Genomic DNA, 20,718 nt, shown 5'->3' on the forward strand with positions numbered 1-20,718 from the left:
CTCCGTCTCCCACTCCCCCCCCCCCCCGCTCTGGATCTCCTCCCGTTCTCGGAGATGCCTTCTCCGTTGTGGCCAGACTCCAGCAGTGCGCTGAGCGGTGCGCTCACCTCCTCGAAGCTCTCGTCAGCCAGCACGACTGGTTAACGAACTTGAAAAGCAGGTGTGTTGGCCGACGTGAAAACAGTGCGTGATGACGTCGGGATTTCGGCCCATTCGGGCCGGAGAATAGCGGGGGGCCAATAAGTAGCGATTCTGGTTGTGTCGGGGGCGCGTTCGAGGCCTTTGCCAGGAATGCCGACGTGTAGTTTGTGCGGGGTTCGGAGAATAGCAGGAGGGCGTCGGACCAGCGTCGTCGTGAAAATTTGCGCGGCCCGCTATTCTCCGAACCAGCGTGAGTGCGGAGAATCGCTCGCCCATAATTTATTCTCCTGCATGTTTTAAATAACGAAGTTACTATTGAGTACTGGGACTATTTTGTTCAGCCAGCCATTGATAGGGCGATGAAAGACAATTTCAAAAGGGAATGGAATAAATATTTGAAAAGGCAAAAATGCGGGACGATTGAGGAAAGGGCAGGAGGGGGGAGGCCAATTGGACAACTCTTTCAAAGAGCCAGTACTGGCGGGAAGGGCCGAACGGCCTCCTTCTGTTCTGCGTGTCTCCGCAGGTCTTGTTTTGCCCTGAAAGCGCGTCAGGTTCCAGCACGGAGTTACTTTGTTCTGAATGTCGGTGCGGACGGCAAATGGAACGCTCGGAGCTCGAGCGCCAACCGCCTTTCTTCCCGCCCCCTCCTGGAATGCCAACGCAGCGACGAGCGAGCGCGCGCGGCCACGTGACTCCCAATGGAATGAAAACAATGTGGCGCGCGGCTGTCCATCAGCAGCGTTGGAAGTGCCGCCCACATTCTGAGGCGTGGGGGAAGCAGTGAGGAGAAAATAGAGTCTGATCAAAAACCCCTGACTGAGAAGGCTACAGTTAAAATTACTGGAGAAAAAACACGGGGAAGGAAACAAAATAACCTCGTCACAGGAGCGGCACAAACCAACCCAATCAGTTTGTCAAGTACGGAAAAACTTACAAAGTACACACCTTTCAATAGTTGAATGCATTTGACATACCTATTGATCGTGTATTAACATTCCTTGGCCTAGGTTGTTTCCGCAGTTGAAAATTTGAAACTATGCAGTGAGAGGAGCAATGTTTATCTTGCTGGAATATGATTGCGCCGCGATGCCTGTTAATAATTTATCTGAGTTGTTGTTGAAGGCTGACCCAGGCTCGGTGCTCGGGACTTTACCCTGACATTAGCTGCTGGGTGGGTGGGGAGGGAACACAGGTTGGGGTTTTCAGGGACGCTGGCGGATTGAAGTGTGTTTTCTCCCAGTTGTGGAATGCGGGGTTGTCGGTACGAGCTGCCTTCTATTGGCCCGGGCGCGCAAGAGAGAGAGAGAGAAACTGCCATCATTTACTCCATTAATCCGGGACAAATTTCTCAGCAGAAGTTTGTGTTTGAAGGTACAGTTGAGGAGAGGGAAAGCGAGAGAGAGATTTCCTCGATGGCAGGCAGCGGTAAGATATTCATTCAAGTCCTGGCGCTGTCACCTGATTTTTTTTTGGACAAAGTTTCTCTCCATAAAATCTCGGCGACGTGATGGATCTTCCTGGGGGTGGAGAGATCGATGGGAATTGAGGGAAGAGAGTCCGCCTGTCGATCGCCCTTTGATTTCCCTTTTTCCACACGGTAACCGTCTCCGAAGATGTTTTTCACCCCCCCCCCCCCTTGGAGTGGGGGACGACCAACAGCCTGGCCGATGACAGCTCGGGGCCAGCCCGACAATGTCTGCTGAATGAGGGCCGCAAAGGAGTCGGCGGGGCTGGGACTGGCTTGCTTTCGGGAGCCTGTCATCCATCATTCTGGTGGTAGGGTGGGTGAGCCGTGTGGTACAAAGCTGGGGGGGGGGGGGGGGGGGGATTAAATTGCCCCGCCGACTCTCTAAAGTTTTAAAATAAATATACGTAGAGTCAGACGGTGTCACATTTCCCCGTTTAAATCCCAGTTCCCAAACTTTTTGGCGTTGATCTGAAAAACTCCAACCAGAAAAGGGGGAGTGGGGTGGATTAATATTTCAGCCGAGTCAAATATTGTTGGGAAAGCTGCTTTTTGAAAGTTAACGATTCTTTTTCAACCCCTCTTGGGGGAAAAAAAAACTTGATTAACTCTTCATGTCGATTAAATACCGCAGTCAGCACCAATGTAGATGTCAGTGCTGCATTTGATACATACAGTTACGACGGTCAAAATGTTTAACGTACATATTGTATAATGACTGTTTCTCGGCTCAACAGTGTGCAAAACATGCTGTGGTCCAAAATGACATATATTTCCGCGAGCCCGATGTTTCGTTGGTATTTTAAAAACCGCTAGCCCTTTCCCATATACACCCAAGATAAAGCAGAATTTAACTGAATGCCATTTTGATTGCCGTGTCTTCCTGTTGTCTTGAAAAATCACAAAGCAACATTGTTGATAGCGATCACTTTGCATTCTATTTTATGCGCTGCGAGCATTTCTTGCATGTTGCTAATTTTCCCTTTAAATATTGGTGGGCATTTCTCAGACAATTACAACGCAAAACAATTTATCTAAACAACTTTGTATTACACATTATTGAATTAATTCCAATTATTTGAGCAATCTTCGGATATTCGATATTATAACTTATTTCAACATTAAAAATAATATTTATGGGATGTGGACGTCACTGGCGAGACCACCATTTATTGCCTATCCCTAATTGCCCATGAGAAGATGGTGGTGAACTGCCCCACAGTGCTGTTGGGGAGGGAGTTCTGGGATTTTGACTTGGCGACAGTGAAGAAATGGTGATATATTTCCAAATTAGGATGGTGAATGACTTTAGGGAAAACTTCCAGGTGGTGGATTTCCATTTGTCTGCTGCCCTTGTCCTTCTAAATCAGGGGTGTCAAACTCAAATATACCGTGGGCCAAAATTTAAAAATCGGGACAAGTCGAGGGCCGGACTGGTTCAATGTTTTTTTGCAAAACTTATTGAAATGAACTTATTGAACCTAGAACTAATAAAGCTTAGGTTATTGCCTATAAAAACAACATTAAATATTAAATAAATAAAAAAATTAGTTGCATTTATTTCTTATTGCTTTATCTGGAGCTTTTCCAGAGTAATTTCTAATGAAAACATTTTTCCACAGGCCAACACTTTGTGATTCACACTATACCTGAATAAACTCGGCCTCAGCCATATCATACGCCATAGGCGCTTCAATTGCTGGGGCCAGCTTTAATAGTAATTAGATATTATTAGGGCAGCACGGTGGCCTAGTGGTTAGCACAACCGCCTCACGGCGCTGAGGTCCCAGGTTCGATCCCGGCTCTGGGTCACTGTCCGTGTGGAGTTTGCACGTTCTCCCCGTGTCTGCGTGGGTTTCGCCCCCACAACCCAAAAATGTGCAGAGCAGGTGGATTGGCCACGCTAAATTGCCCCTTAATTGGAAAAAATAATTGGCTAATCTAAATTTAAAAAAAAAATTTAAATTTAAAAAAAAAGTAATTAGATATTATCTCGCGGGCCAAAGATAATTCCACCGCGGGCCGGATTTGGCCCGCGGGCCTTGAGTTTGACATATATGTTCTAGATGGTGGTTGTGGGGGTTTGAAAGGTGCAGCCTTGAGTCCCTGCAGTACATCTTGTAGATAGTGCACACTATGGCCACTGTTGGTCAGTGGTGGAGGGAGTGAACATTTGTGAAAGGGGTGTCAATCAAGTGGACTGCTTTGTCCTGGATGGTGTCAAGCTTCTTGCGTGTTGTTGGAGCTGCACTCATCCTTGTAGATCAGGGGTGGGCAAACTTTTCCGTGCAAGGGCCACATTCAGAAATTCACAATTCACAAAGGGCCGCATAGTATATTAAGTAAAATAATTACTTCACCCGGTTATGATTCTGGGCGCCTCATATAGAACATAGAACAGTACAGCACAGAACAGGCCCTTCGGCCCTCGACGTTGTGCCGAGCAATGATCACCCTACTCAAGTCAACGTATCCACCCTATACCAGTAAGTAACCCAACAGCCGCCCCCCATTAACCTTAAAAAAAAATTAAAAAAAAAAAAAAAAAAGTTTTAAAAAAAAAATTTTTTTTTTTTTTTAAATGACTTGGTGGGCCGCAGAAATACCTTTGGCGGGCCGCATGCGGCCCGCGGGCCGTAGTTTGCCCACCCCTGTTGTAGATGGTGGACAGGCTTTGGAAAGTCAGGAGGTCAGTTAGTCGTCGTAGGATTCCAAGCTTCTGACACTGCTAGTCCAATTCAGTTTCAGGTCATTGATAACCCCAGGATGCTACATATGGATAGTTAGTAATCATTCTGATTTTTTTTAAAGGTCGTGGTTTAATTTAGTGTAGAGCACATCACAGGTAAATGTACTGTAGGTTAAGGTTATGGTGGTTTATAATGACTTTGCACATTGTTCTTATTGAAAACAATAATTGCACAATATATATATATGAAAGTGTTGATCGTCATTATTCTGCATTAAATGTGGTACTAACATCCACATTAGAATAATGGTGTTGTTTACTCAGTTAAGATGTCAGCTGACATGGTTCTTATTATTTACATCTAAACTTATAAAAAATTGTTTGATTTGCTTTGATAATCTAATTAATAACTATAATCCATTTAGATTTAATTAGTTATTTCTACTTGGTTACTAGATTCCCATGGAATACAGGTTTTCAAACCTGGATCTGCAAATCTTGGCGTCCACAAGTTCATCAAATTTCTGGTGGGCTGGATACAGTTATATAAAGCTTTGGAAAACAATATCTGGAGGCTTTTGTATTTTTCTTTATTTAGTAACTTATTAGCAAGCTATTCCTGTGCCTGTGTTTCTGGATTGGATTGGATTGGATTTGTTTATTGTCACGTGTACCGAGGTACAGTGAAAAGTATTTTTCTGCAAGCAGCTCAACAGATCATTCAGTACACGGGAAGAAAAGGGAATTAAACAGAATTCAAGAAAATACATGAGAATACATAATAGGGCAACACAATATATACAATGTACTACATAAGCATTGGCATTCTGTTATGCTTTGCACTGTTATTTCAGTGTTTTCCTATGGGTAACTAGTTCTCTTCTAGCAGTTAAGACAGGACATCAGTATATCCCATTAATTTCTTGGTGATTCAAATGCAAAATGTTTCTGTTTACCCATCTTATAGAGTGATTGTTACAAAAGCTACTGAGCAGTCAAAGTGTATAGTCAGCTTTAGTAAAAAAGTTATAGGAAAAAAGGGAGGAAATATAACACAGTTATTCAACAATGCCTTATCATGTATGTTTGCATTTGTTCATATTATACCTGTCTTTCAGGAGAAAGATTCTTTTGCGTATTATGAATCCAATTATAAATCAAAGAGGGAATAGTTCAGCAAAATCAATTTTAGGCAATGTTGTCAACACATAGAACATAGAACAGTACAGCACAGAACAGGCCCTTCGGCTCTCGATGTTGTGCCGAGTAATGATCACCCTACTCAAACCCACGTATCCACCCTATACCCGTAACCCAACAAACCCCCCCCCCAAACCTTACTTTTTAGGACATTACCGGCAATTTAAAAGTGATGACAAATATGACAAATTAAATATTTGAATTATTCCAAAAATTGCATGTTTTACAACTATTTTGTAACCCTTTATGATTTATTTGTGATTAAGGCATGTTAGGATTACCGTAGCTTCATGAAAAAATGTGTTAAACGTTATAATCAAGTTCTACAACAAAATGTATGCCAATGTCTGAAAATAATTAGCAGGCAGTTGGCACTTGTTATCACGTGAAATGTAAATACTTTTAATTACTTAATAAGTATAACACATTGTTTTCCTGTTTAAGTCTCTGCAAGTACCAGCCTCCACGAACAGGCGCCGGAATGTGGCGACTAGGGGCTTTTCACAGTAACTTCATTGAAGCCTACTCGTGACAATAAGCGATTTTCATTTCATTTCATTTTCAAGTTATTGTCCCCTTGATTGACACTACTATATTACACAGTTCCATTCAGGGTTAAAGGCAAAAGAAATGAAAGGAATATTGCTATAACTTGCCTAAACTTGTTATTAAATTAATAGCTTACATTTTTTCTACAGTGCCAATAGTGAAAAGAAAATACAAAAATATGGCTTCCGGTTGCGGCTATGCGGATCTAAGCCGCACGTTCGGCAACTCCCGCAATTTAGGGACTTTTGGGCCGTTTCGAGGGCCCCAAACGGCGCTGTTTCTACGCATCCCGGTGGGGGAAGGTGCCTGGAAGAACTTGCCCCACACTATATGGTTCTCACCCGGAGTGGGAAGAAGAAAAATGCTGCAGTAACTCCCCAAAAAAAGGGGGAAGAAAAACAAAATGGCGGCCGGCGCTCCCGCTATTTAGGGACTTTTGGGCCGTTTCGAGGGCCCCAAACGGCGCTGTTTCTACACATCCCGGTGGGGGAAGGTGCCTGGAAGAACTTGCCCCACACTATATGGTGAAAAGGGCTGCAGTAACTCCCCCAAAAAAACGGGGAAGAAAAACAAAATGGCGGCTGGCGCAACACCCGAGGACTGGTGGAAGTGGGCGCAGGAGCAACAGGCCTCGCTCCTACGTTGTTTTGCTGAGCTGAAGGCTGAGCTGCTGGACTCCATGAATGCAACTACTACCAAGCTGCTTGGGACCCAGGCGGCCCAGGAGGAGTCTATTCGGGAGTTGCAGTGGCATGCCGTTGAAAGAGAGGAGCAGGCCGTGGTCCTCATGGGGAAAGTGGAGTTGCGCGAGGCACTTCATAAAAAGTGGCAGGACCGCTTGGAGGAGCTGGACGTTCGCACGAGGCGAAAGAATCTGAGGATCCTGGGCCTGGCGGAGGGGCTGGAGGGGTTGGATCTCCCGGCGTATGTGACCACGATGTTGAGCTCGTTGATGGGAGTGGGGTCCTTCCATTTGCCCTTGGAGCTCGAGGGAGCGCACAGAGTGATGGCCAGGAGGCCCAAGGCAGGTGAGCCCCCGAGGGCGGTGCTGGTGCGGTGCCACCGATTCAGTGACCGGGAGTGTGTGCTGCACTGGGCCAAGAAAGAGAGGAGCAGTAAATGGGAGAATTCGGTAGTGAGGATCTACCAGGACTGGAGTGCGGAGGTGGCTAAGCGGCGGGCCGGGTTCAACCAGACGAAGGCGGTGCTTCATGCTAAGCAGGTCAGGTTTGGAATGCTGCAGCCTGCGCGCCTGTGGGTGACATACAAGGACCGGCACCATTACTTTGAGTCCCCGGAGGAGGCGTGGGCCTTTGTACAGGCAGAGAAGCTGGACTCAAACGAGGGCCTGGGGACATACTTTGGCCGGCGTTGTTTCCGCTGTGGCTGTTTTGTTCCAACTGTTTCAACTTTTTAAACTTCGACATGTGTGTTATGTATGCTGGTTTTCTGTTTGCTCTGTTTACGGGTGGGTTTGTTTGTTGGGCATGGTTGTGTGTTAGGTGGGGAGTGTTGGGGGTTTGTGTTCTATATGTTCTCTTCTGTACGGGGCTGGGGATTGAGGGGAAACTGGATTTTGGGGAACTGCGTCAGAGGGGTGGGGTGTGGCAGTGTGAAAGCGCGGGCTTTCCTCTGGTTTCCCGCGCTGCGGGGCGGGGGGGTGGAGGTTGCGCTGGGGGCGGGGCCTCTACGGGTCTTCTTTCACGTGCTGCAGCAATGCCAAGGAGGTGTGGCAAGAGGGGGATGACCCCATGCCGGGAGGGGATAGGTTTTGGCGGGAGCTGCCGGGGTCAGCAGAAGTCAGCTGACTCACGGAAGTACCATGGAGGGTGCGTCGCGGCTAGGAGGGGTCCTGGCCTGGGGGGGGGGGGGATACCGGGTTGCTGCTGGAACGATTAGGAAGGAGCCGATGGGGGCCGGGGGGGGGGGGGGGGGGGGGGGGAAAGAGGAGAGGCGCTATCGCCATGGGGAACGGGTCGAGCGGGTTGTGCTGGCCTGGGGCGAACATCTGCCAAGCTATGGCTAGTCGGCGGGGGAGGGGGGCGGGTTGCCCTCTGATCCGGCTGATTACCTGGAACGTGAGGGGGCTGAACGGGCCGGTTAAGAGAACCAGGGTGTTCTCCCATCTAAGGGGGTTGTAGGCGGACGTGGCTATGCTCCAGGAGATCCACCTGAAGGTGGCGGACCAGGTCCGTCTGAGGAAGGGGTGGGTGGGGCAGGTTTATCATTCAGGATTGGACGCGAAGAACCGGGGGGGTGGCGATTCTAGTGGGGAAGAGGGTGGTGTTTGAGGCGGCTGAGGTGGTGTCGGACAAGGAGGGCAGATATATCAAGGTGAAGGGTAGGCTGCAGGGAGAGAAGGTGGTGCTGGTGAACGTATATGCCCCGAATTGGGATGATTCTGGCTTCATGAGGTGATTGTTGGGCCGCATCCCGGACCTGGAGGCAGGGGGCCTGATCATGGGGGGAGATTTTAATACAGTGCTGGATCCCACACTGGACCGGTCCAGTTCAAGGACGGGTAGGAGACCGGCGGCGGCCAAAGTGCTGAGGGGATACATGGACCAGATGGGAGGGGTGGATCCCTGGAGGTTTGGGAGACCGAGAGCGCGGGAGTATTCCTTTTTCTCTCACGTCCATAGGGTTTATTCCCGGATAGACTTTTTTGTCCTGAGCAGGGGATTGATTCCGAGGGTGCAGGATGCCGAGTACTCGGCCATAGTGATTTCGGACCATGCCCCGCACTGGGTTGATCTGGAGGTGGGAGAGGCGCGGGACCAGCGCCCGTTTTGGCGCCTGGATGTGGGGATGCTGGCGGAGGAGGAGGTGTGTAAGAGGGTTCGGAGAAGCATTGAGGGGTATCTGGATACCAATGATACGGGGGAGGTCCGGGTGGGGATGGTCTGGGAGGCTGTGAAAGCAGTGATCCGGGGGGAGCTGATCTCCATCCGGGCCCACAGGGAAAGGAGGGAGAGGAAGGAGAGGGAGAGACTGGTGGGAGAGCTTCTGGAGGTGGACAGGAGATATGCGGAGGCACCGGAGGAAGGGTTGCTGGGAGAACGGCGCAGGTTGCAGGCCAATTTTGACTTGTTGACCACCAGAAAGGCGGAGACACAGTGGAGGAGGGCGCGGTATATGAGTATGGAGAGAAGGCGAGCAGGATGTTGGCGCATCAGCTCCGTAGGCGAGATGCGGCTAGGGAAATTGGGGGAGTGAAGGATGGGGGTGGAAATGTAGTGCAGAAGGGGACAGAAGTAAAGGGGTCTTTAGGGACTTTTACGAGGGATTGTACCGGTCGGAACCTCCGAGGGGGAGAGAGGGGATGGAAAGCTTCATGAACAAGCTATGTTTCCCAAGGGTTCAAGAGAGGCTGGTAGAGGGGCTGGGGGCGCCGATAGAGTTTGAGGAGCTAGTCAGGGGGATCGGGCAAATGCAGTCAGGTAAGGCCCCGGGGCCGGACGGGTTCCCGGCAGAATTTTACAAAAAATATGCGGACCTGGTGGGTCCCCTGCTGGTGCGAACTTTCAATGAGGCGTGGGAGGGGGGGGCTTCGCCCCCGTGATGTCGCGGGCACTGATCTCTTTGATCCTAAAACGGGATAAGGACCCCTTGCAGTGCGGATCATATAGGCCTATCTCGCTCCTTAACGTAGACGCTAAGTTGCTGGCGAAGATCCTGGCTACCAGGATAGAGGATTGTGTGCCAGAGGTAATTCATGAAGATCAGACAGGATTTGTCATGGGGCGGCAGCTCAACACGAATGTGCGGAGACTGCTCAATGTTATCATGATGCCGGCAGTGGAGGGGGAGGCGGAGATAGTGGTGGCGCTGGACGCAGAGAAAGCGTTTGATAGAGTTGAGTGGGGGTACCTGTGGGAGGTGCTGGAGAGGTTTGGATTTGGGGAGGGATTCATCAAATGGGTGAGGCTGCTTTACGTGGCGCCGATGGCGAGTGTAGTCACAAATGGAAGGAGATCGGAGTATTTTAGGCTCTGTCGTGGGACCAGGCAGGGGTGTCCCCTGTCCCCCCTGCTCTTTGCACTGGCGATTGAACCGCTGGCCATGGCGTTGAGGGAGTCAGGGAAATGGAGGGGTCTGGTGCGGGGTGGGGAGGAGTACCGGGTATCGCTGTATGCAGACGACCAGCTGTTATATGTGGCGGACCCAAAGGGGGGAATGCCGGGGGTGATGGAGCTGTTAGCGGAATTTGGAGGCTTCTCGGGCTATAAACTAAACTTAGGAAAGAGCGAGGTATTTGTAGTGCACCCGGGAGATCAGGAGGAGGGAATTGGGAGGCTCCCTTTCAGGAGGGCAGTGAAGAGTTTCAGTTACCTGGGGGTGCAGGTGGCCAGAAGTTGGGGGGCTCTTCATAAGCTTAACTGCACCAGACTAGTGGAACAGATGGAGGAGGAATTTAAAAGGTGGGACATGGTTCCGCTATCGCTGGCGGGCAGAGTGCAATCCGTCAAAATGATGGTTCTCCCGAGGTTCTTGTTCCTCTTCCAGTGCTTGCCCATCTTTATCCCTAGGGCCTTTTTTAAAAGGGTGACCAGCAGCATCATGGGATTTGTTTGGGCGCATGGCACCCCGAGGGTGAAGAAGGTCTTCTTGGAGCGGAGTAGAGATGGGGGGGGGGGGGGGGGGCTGGCATTGCCCAACCTCTCGGGGTACTACTGGGCGGCCAACGTGTCGATGGTGCGTAAGTGGGTGATGGAGGGGGAGGGGGCAGCATGCAAACGGATGGAGAGAGCGTCCTGTGGGGATAAAAGCCTGGGGGCCCTGGTAACGGCGCCGTGGCCGCTCCCTCCCACGAGGTATACCACGAGTCTGGTGGTGGCGGCTACCCTCAAGATTTGGGGGCAGTGGAGGCGACATAGGGGAGAAGTGGGGGGCTCGATGGAGGCTCCGTTAAAGGGATGGTATAGAGCGGGCATTAGACAGCTGAGGGACCTGTTTATCGACGGAAGGTTTGCGAGCCTGGGGGAGTTGGAGGAGAAATTTGGGCTCCCGCCGGGAAACATGTTTACATATCTGCAGGTAAAGGCATTTGCTAGACGGCAGGTGGAGGGATTGCCTACGCTCCCCGCGAGGGGGGTGAGTGACAGGGTGCTCTTGGGGGTCTGGGTCGGGGAGGGGAAGATATCTGATATCTACACGCTTATGCAGGAGGTGGAAGAGGCGTCAGTAGAGGAGCTGAAAATGAAGTGGGAGGGGGAACTGGTGGAACAGATCGAAGACGGGACATGGGCTGATGCCCTGGAGAGGGTAAATTCTTCCTCCTCGTGTGCGCGGCTTAGCCTCATTCAATTCAAGGTGCTGCATAGGGCCCACATGACTGGGACGAGGATGAGTAGGTTCTTTGGGGGTGAAGATAGGTGTGCCAGGTGCTCAGGGAGTCCAGCGAACCATGCCCATATGTTCTGGGCATGCCCGGCATTGGAGGAGTTCTGGAAGGGGGTGGCGAGGACGGTGTCAAGGGTGGTGGGATCCAGGGTCAAGCCAGGATGGGGACGCGCGATCTTTGGGGTTGGGGTAGAGCCGGGAGTGCAGGAGGCGAAAGAGGCTGGTGTGCTGGCCTTTGCGTCCCTAGTAGCCCGGCGAAGGATTTTGCTACAATGGAAGGACGCGAGGCCCCCAAGCTTGGAGACCTGGATCAATGACATGGCGGGTTTCATTAAGCTAGAGAGGGTCAAATTCGCCCTGAGAGGATCGGTGCAAAGGTTCTCTAAACGGTGGCAACCTCTCCTCGACTTTCTGGCTCAACGATAGGGTACTGGGACAGTAGCAGCAGCAACCCGGGGGGGGGGGGGGGGGACGTTGATTATGTTTGCTTATTTTATTTAAATTTGATTTATTTAATTTTAATTTATGGTTAAGTTCTCTTGTTGGGGGGGGTGGGGGGAGTGTGATACATGTGATGTTACGGTTTGGGGGGAATTGTGGGTGTTATGGGGCTGTTAGTTGCATATTACTGCTTGTTGCTATACTTGTTGTTATATTTTTATATTTTCTGTAAAAAATTCCAATAAAATTTATTTAAAAAAAAAGAAAATACAAAAATATAAATACGGTTCCATTTTTACTAATCAAATATTAACAAATAAACTGGCAATTGATTTAAATTCTGTATTCTAATCTAGCTACATCGCTACTGGCCAGAAATATGCAAAACTGACTGCTTTGTGTACTTGAATGGTCCGTTCTATTAAATGTCCTTATCAAGTTTTTTTAAATCTCTACATAAACCCCATAAGATCTACTGACTAAAATATTAAGCTACAATTCTTTTTTCTTTCCGGTATAATATTATTTGTCTGGATGTGGTAGTAGTTAATTTTTTTTGTGGAGTCTTTCTGTAATTATAATTTGTAATATTATATGCATGCTGTTAATAGAAGTATTCACACTGCAATCCAGAGGGCAAAAGGTCAAGATCTTGCATTTCCTGATAGTAAAATCTGGCTCTTTTGATTATGGTGAGTTTTATTCTTTTGTGGTGTGGCCGCTTTAGAGGAAGGAAATAACTGAAATTGTCCACTCTGTCTCAGAACATGTATTTCTCACCCCTGTTTGGCATTCACTGAACTGTATATAAGGCAGTTGTTCGATAGTGGGGAAGCTAGACCACCTTCTGCTTCTTTCCCCTCAATTCCAAAAAAGAGGATTTTAGCTACCCAAAGGAAAACATCGCTGTAGTTACCGAAAAGAATTATTTTATTAATAAACAGCAACCAAAATAACATGCTAGAAAATCAACAAATATAGAAATAAATACAGGATAACAAATTGGTGTTCAGTATATGCATGACCCCAGATCGAAACCTGATCACTTTCCAGAGACCGTATTATCTGTTGGGATGACAACAAAATGTTGGGAATGGAACATACAGACATACTTCACTCTGCATAGTAAACCAGTCTTACTTAGTGCTTTTGAAGTCTAGGGATCTAGATGCAGAGTATAAGACTTGCTTGCAATGTCGTCTCTCGCCCTATGTTGGGTTATTAAGTCAAATGGTTGCATATGGGAAAATACATATTTATTTCTTCATTTCAATTTCTATTCTTTGAATACTGTACTTTTTGAATACTGCACTACTTCACCCTGTCTTTTGCTGCATATTTAAGACAGGAAGTTGACCAGTGTCCCACTCACCAATTTAAGGATGAACAAAGTGCTACCCTAGCCAAAGCACCTCATATTTGTCCTTAACCTGTCGGTAGATATGAGAAATTTCACGCATGATAGGAGATAGTCAAGATAGAGGAGGACAGCAGACCAAAGGACTAACATCTTTATAGAGCCATTCACAATGTTTGAAACTGCATTACAGCCTTCAGGAGAGTATAATGTAGGAAGTGTCAGATGAGATACAAGTTCATCATGGTGCTTGACTCAGAGTGGTGTTAGTAGAGTAAGCTAACCCTTAAACAAAATAAGTTGGCTGTGATTTCAGCAAAACCAGAGTTCAACCACAGAATATGCAAGTGTGAAATACTGCTTTTGAGTAGCATTGCTTTTCTCAGATGTGAGGCATTATAGAGGCCTGGCTTGGAAGAAGAAAATAGCATGGAATTTCTGCTTTCTGATTGATATCCAGTGTTTGCTGCTGCAATTTGTACCTATGCAGTCATTGAGTGAAGATAGGATGAAGCTGGTGTGAAATCATCCACTTTCACGTGGTCTGTCTCGGTGCCTTGGCCCATCTATAAAGAATGTCCATGAGGGATATATTCAGCTCTGCTGACATGTGTAAACGTATTCCAACAAGAGTCAACCTTTTTAAGAGAGTTAGAAAGTAGGGAGATGTGGTGGCTGTGGGGGTGGAGGGGGTAACATTAACGGGGGATAACCTGTGTTCATAAATATTCAGGTGGCCTAAAGCATGCTAAAGAATATAACATGTTCTCAGCAGCTTTCAAAACATACACATTTTTCACAATGAAGATTTGTGAATGTTCTGAAATAGATTTAGAAAAGTATGTCAAAATAGAAAACATTTCAAAATATTCCTGGAATATCAGAATTAAAAATTTTTTTTTATTGTCATCCTCAAAAGATTCATATGTGTAAGATGGCAACAAAATTGGAGGAAATAAGGTGAATATAAATCTAGTGACTATTTATTCAGCAATTAAGCAATTAATTTTTCTTTAATCACAAACGACACCCTGTAAAACTGTCCATTATCAACCTTCTTGACCTGCCTATAGCCTTTGACATCCTCCTCCAATGCCTCTCCACCATCATCCAGTTGGATGGGACAGCACAAGTCTGATTCTATTTTTATCTAGATTCAGGATAATACTTGCAATGGTTTATTTTCTCATTCCTGCATTGTTAACTCTGGAGTTCCCGAAGGATCTATTATTGGCATGCCCCTGTATCGTATCAACGTTCTGCCCCTAGGTGAGATAATTAATACTAATCTTTAATTTAATAACCTTTATTGTCACAAGTAGGCTTACATTAACACTGCAATGAAGTTACTGTGAAAAGCTCAGAGTCACCACATTCCGGTACACAGGGAGAATTCAGATTGTCCAAATTACCTAACAGCACGATTATCCAAAATCACAGTTAGTTTTCACATGTATGCTGCTGACACTCAGTTTCAACTCACCACCACCTCTCTCAACTCCTCCACTGTTGCTAAATTATCAGACTACTTATCTGACATCCAGTTATAGAGGAGCAGAAACATCCTCCAATTAAATATTAGGAAGACTGAAGCCATTGTCAGCACTCCATTCTCTAGCTACCGACTGTCTAACTGTTCAAGACTAAACTACACCATTCACAACCTTGGAATGAACATTTGATCCCAAGTTATAATAATGATAATTGCTTATTGTCACAAGTAGGCTTCAATGAAGTTACTGTGAAAAGCCCCTAGTCGCCACATTCCGTTGCCTGTTCAAGGAGCCGGTACGAGAATTGAACCTGTGCTGCTGGCATTGTTCTGCATTGCAAGCCAGCTACTTAGCCACTGTGCTAAACCAGCTCCAGTTGAACTCACAATCGCATATCTACACCATTACTTTAAAAAATTTTTTTTAGAGTTACCCAATTATTTATTTTCCAATTAAGGGGCAATGTAGTGTGGCCAATCCACCTAACCTGCACATCTGTGGGTTGTGGGGGTGAAACCCATGCAGACACAGGAGAAAGCAAACTCCACACAGACAGTGATCATCTGCACCATTACTAAGAGCATCAAATTCCACCTCTGTGACATCATTTGACTTTGCCCTTTTCACAGCTCATCTGCTAAAATCTTCATTTATGCCTTTGTTACACTCTTGACTTGATTGTTCCAACACATTCCAGGCCAGTTCCCCACATTCTACCCTCCGTAAAGTGGAGGTAATCCAAAACTCTATTGCTGTGTCCTTATCCACACCAAATACCATTCCCCTGTTGCTTGCTGATTTATATTGACTTCCAATCAAGCAACAACTTGATTTTGAAATTCTCATCCTTCATTTCATATTGCTCCATGACCTCGCTGCTCCTTATCTCCGTAATCATCATCTTCTCGAGCCCTATGAGATTCCTGTGCTCATCTAATTCTAGCCTCTTGAGCATCGCCAATTTTATTTGCTCCACCACTGGTGACCATGCCTTCAGCAACCAAGGCCCTAAGCGTTGGAATTCCCTCCGTAAAAATCTCTGACTTTCTACCTCTCTCACTTCCTTTAAGATGCACACTAATACCTGTCTCTTTGAAGAGGTTTTTGGTCATCTGTCCTCATATTGCCTTAAGCGGTTCAGTGTCTGATTTTCCTTTATAATTCTCCTTTTGAAGTGTCTTTGGACATTTTATTATATTAAAGGTACTGTGTAAATGTAAGCTGATATTGTTGCAATCTTATTGTGAGTTATTCTACATTTCAGGTAAGGATGCCTATAAGAATAAAGTCAAAGTAGACTTTATGTTGAAAAAAATTTAAGGACCACAAGTAGGCATCAGTAAAAGGAAGAAAACTACAATGATTACAGCAAACTAAACGTTACCTTTCTGAAAATCTTTGCAGCACCAGAAACCCAAAGACAGCTTATTTATGATAAACATAAGTTGGTTTTGTGATGAGGCCAAAGACATTTCCAGCCACTTCGTATGCTGGAAACAGCCGCCAGAGACTGCAGGAAATTCGGGAGGGGTTGAAACAACCCCATAAACTTTCAGGTCAGGCTTTAAATGTTGGCTCCATCAATGAAACCCAGCTTGACCCGAAAGCCACAGTTGGAAAGGATGCTACCAGACAGCAGCAGATGCGACCAGTTCCAAAATTTGGGCCTTATCAGAAAGCTCTCAGAGAAATCAGAAACTCGCTGATGCCATTTGCAAATGAGTCAGGTTCATCGATCAGTGTTGAAGTAAACAGACAGATGCTTCAAGAATTGGTGAATGCTGGATGTGATCAGGTATGTCATATATATATTACAACTTTGCTATATGTCAATAATTTTATAAGTTTATGCTTCTGTCTTGACGATTTTGATTTCTGCTGGGTAACATAAAACATTGACCACTAAATTTTCTCAGAACCAGTGGCATATTCATGGTGTAAGTTGAGCATGAGTGCAATAGAGAAAAAGAAAGTAGGACAGGACTCAGAAATGCTGGATCTCAGTTCAGAATATGAATTTCTATCAGGGCCCGTGGGTGGAACTCAGTCAGCATCAAATGTGGCCCATTATGTCTGAGGGGGCATGGCTAAGAGGAAATTAATTCTGACATCAGGAATTTTCTCAGAGATATCCTGCCTTCTGCTATGTAACCTGAATGAACTCAGCATACAGGTCAACTAAGCGGTCAAAGTAGCCAAAATGTGCAGGCTTGAGTCTTGGCATGAAAGACCTCAGAAATTGTCCCTCATACAAAGAAGGCCGATTATTTTTGTGACTGCATTTTCTGGAATTGGGGGAAGGCGATTGATCTCTGTTCCCCGAGATCCCACCATGCAATCATTTGATGCTGCTTTCCTACCTCTTTTGGTGGATAACCAAAACAGATAACAGCGTAATGGCCACTTGTTACTACCATGTAAATGAGGTGACCCTGGATACTCAGGATTGAAGTTCATTGGCAACTTCTCCACTGCAGTTCTGCCAGAAGACCATGCCTGAAGTTTTCCAAGGCCATTGTTTCGTTAACCAGTGTTCCATTTCCAAACACTGTGGTTGGAAAAGAGATTTTTTTTTTTCTTCTCTGATTTCTCTCCCCCACAATACTAGTGGTTTTTCTGTGGGTGCCTGCCAGCTGTCCTCCAATATTTTACCCAAGAAATTAATCTCTAAATAAGTCTGGACAGTGAATGTTGGCAGACTGTTCAACTGTGGGAGTCATGCAGTCCTCCCTTGAGCTTTACACATTTACAACTATCACTGGATGGCAGTCAGGCATGAAAGCCATACTTTAACTCCTTATCTGGGAAGGATGAGGTTAGCTGTTGTGCCTGCCACTAGTCTGCTGAGATTAGCTAATTCAGCTCAGATTGGAGTGAATCTGGGACTTTACTGGCCTATATGGTACAGCGTCATTTTACACAGTACATTTACTCCCCAAGCTTCAGGGATTCAAATAAAGAGCTCGGGGAGGGCTGGAATTCTGTTTAAAAGATTCATAATATTACTTTATACAGTTGCTAAATAACTCCCAATTGGAGAACTTCACAAGCAGGATGTTGTCTGTCATCACTTGGTATTACTTTGTGGTATGTCCTCAATGTATGATTGCAAATCCTGCATTTGCAAGGATCATGCAGTCTCCCTTGTGTACGCAGTTGACATTTTTACTCTTAGTTGCTGCTCGCTGAGGGAAATTTTATATATCACTGTTGCAGAATTCCAAATACATTAACGTTGACCCCATCATTTTCTTAATTTGAGGTTCTGGAATCCTGTCTCTGTATTATTTTATTTAGATTTTCAGTTTAATGTATTAAAAGTTACTTTAGTTCCCTTCTGTAATTGGACAAGGTTTAAAAATTGAACGTATTTGCTGAACCTTGATTCTATTAGAGTTTTATTGTTGTCTTGTTTTCTATTCTTAATGATAATAACACAGCCCTATTTTGCATGCTTCCCCAAATATTTTGTTTATGATGTTTGTTAAACTTGGGTTAAAATTTTATAAAGGCATGAGAGATAAATTATTAAAAAATGTATTTAATTAATTGAAATGTGAAGAGAAAAATGGCTTTACTTTAATATTAGCAAAAGCACTTTGCAAAAAAACTTTTCATTGTACTACTGGATACAATTTAAATTTTATTTTTGAGTCAGATGTAAAGCGTTGGTGTTTGAGGAACCTTTTTATACATTTTTTAAAATACATTCACTTTTGCTCTGCTACATATAAAATGGATCCATACTGTTTGCACAGCGGGTGCAAAGGACGTAGGAAAGACCTGCCCAAGTTTAAAATGATAAAATACAAAAGATAAGGGGGGGCGATTCTCTGAACCCCGCACTGGGCCGGAGGATCGCCGCAACCGTGCCACGGTGCCCTGAGCCGGCGCGCGATTCTCCGAGGTGTGGAGAATCGTGCCATTTGCGCCGGCGTGTTTAGTGCGGCTCTGGCCGCTGGAATCGGCGGGGCCGCCGATTCTCCAGCCCGAATGGGCCGAGCAGCCGCGCAGATCCGACAAAGTCCCGCCGCCGCCGTTCACCCCTGGTCGCTGCCGGCGGGAATTCTGCGCGAACGGTCGGGGGGCGGCCTGTGGGGGGACTCCTTCACCGAGGGGGCCTCTGATGGGGTCTGGCCCGCGATTGGGGCCTACCAATCGGCAGGCTGCCCCCCCCCCCCCGGCCTACTTTCTGGCGCGGCCGGTCCCTGTCCACCGACGCCATGTTGAGTCATGGCTGGAGCGCTAACGAAGTCCCCCGCGCATGCATTTGGAACCGGGAAGGGAGGCTGGAGCAGCGTGAACCACTCCAGCGCCGTGCTGGCCCCCTGTGGGGCCTAGAATCAGTGGTGCCCGGTTTGCGCCGTTGTGAAACGCGACGGCGTTCATGACGGCGTGAACACTTGGGCTCCATATTGGAGAATTGCCCCCAAGGTATACTTGCCTCATTGAAAGGACTTTTAAGAGCTTTGGGAAATGGAGGCAAGATTTCATCCTCATTTTTAATTCTTTCATGGGTTGTGATGGCAAGGTCAGCATTTATTCACAATCCCTAATTGCCCTTGGAATGGTGGTGCTGAGTATCTTCTTGAACCGCCGCAGTTCATGAAGTGTAGGTACACCAACAGTGCTGTTAGGGAGAAGGTTCCAAGTTTTTGATCTGGTGACAGTAAAGAAATGTTGATATAGTTCCAAGTCAAGATGGTGTGTGACTTGGAGGGGCAGGTGGTGATGTTCCCGTGTATCAGCTGTCCTTGTTATCCTAGGCAGCAGAAGTTGTGGTTTTGGAAGGTGCTGTCGATGGAGACTTGGCGAGTTACTGCTGTGCATCTTGTAGATGGTACACACTGCTGCCACTGTGCATCAGCAGTGGAGGAATGAATGTTTAAGGTGGTGGATGGGGTATCGATCAAATGGGCTGCTTTGTCCTGGGTGGTGTCAAGCTCCTTGTGTATTGCTGGAGCTGCAATTCATCCAGGCAAATGAAGTGTACTCCATTACACTCCTGACTTGTGCCTTGTAGATGGTGGATAGGTTTACTCGCAGCCTCTTGACCTGCTTTTGCAGGAAATGGTAATTGTCTGGAAGTTGTGTGGTACGAGTGTTATTTGCTACTTATCAGCCCAAACCTGCGTTGTTGTCCAACTATTATTTCTGGCATTGAGGTCCACCTTCTAAACATTCTCTGGGTGAAGAAGTTCTTCCTAATTTCTTGTTGGTTTTATTGGTGACACTCTTATATTTGTGGCCCCTAGTTTTGGTCTCCCCACAGATGGAAACGTAGGCCACAATTGTACACCCCCTCATCGGCAGGTTTTTAGGCCAGGATGGCGCAGCGTGAAATTGAAAGGACGGGATTCCTGCCTGCGTCGACCATGCAGAGACTTTACCCTGGGGCGGGCAAGGCCCCATGACGGGAATCCACCCATGTCCCAATTGAGGCCAATTGGACATTTACGAGCTGTTTCCTGCCTAGCCTCAATTCTTAGGCTGGCAAGATGATTGAACTTGCATGAATGAAGGCTGAAAATCAAAAGAGTTCCATTGTGGGTGGAAAGGGTCGATGGAAGTTATTTTTCGTTTTACATTTGCTGTTTCCAGATACTTAAAAACATTTCTGAGCACACAGTTACATAATTGTTGAAATTACTGGACAGTTTTATCACATGGTGCATATAGAATACATTGGCACATCTGGGGTTTTAGGAAATGGCTCTTTACACGTTGAAAAACCCTGTTTATGTAAAATGTTAATGTCAGTCTGTCTAAACCGTTTCCTTTCTGACCTGAACAAAGTCATCTAGGTTTACTATTTCATTAGCACAGAACAGTCGCTATAAGAGGTAGAAAACCAAATCAAATTCTATAAATACAGTCTATTCATAATTTTGTTTCAAATATTAATTTCCAAGACCAAAATCTTTCATTCCTTGTATGATTACTGTAATCTCAAATCTCAAAATGGGATCATCAACATTATTGCAAGGAAAATAATCTATTCTCTGCGACAGTTTGTGCTGCAAACCCAACACAGTCC

General features: G+C 46.3%; 1 protein-coding gene across 1 annotated transcript in view; it reads left to right on the top strand.

Moving 5' to 3' along the window:
- Positions 1-917: 917 nt before the first annotated feature.
- Positions 918-20,718, top strand: part of lats2 (large tumor suppressor kinase 2) — a 186,788-nt gene continuing 166,987 nt past the window's right edge. Inside the window, 2 exon segments of the mRNA XM_038818027.1 lie at positions 918-1,062; positions 15,946-16,476. Coding sequence (XP_038673955.1) covers positions 16,138-16,476 — 339 coding nt within the window. The 5' untranslated portion in view covers positions 918-1,062; positions 15,946-16,137.

The sequence above is a fragment of the Scyliorhinus canicula genome, chromosome 14 (assembly GCF_902713615.1).
Source record: "Scyliorhinus canicula chromosome 14, sScyCan1.1, whole genome shotgun sequence".
NCBI lineage: Eukaryota > Metazoa > Chordata > Chondrichthyes > Carcharhiniformes > Scyliorhinidae > Scyliorhinus > Scyliorhinus canicula.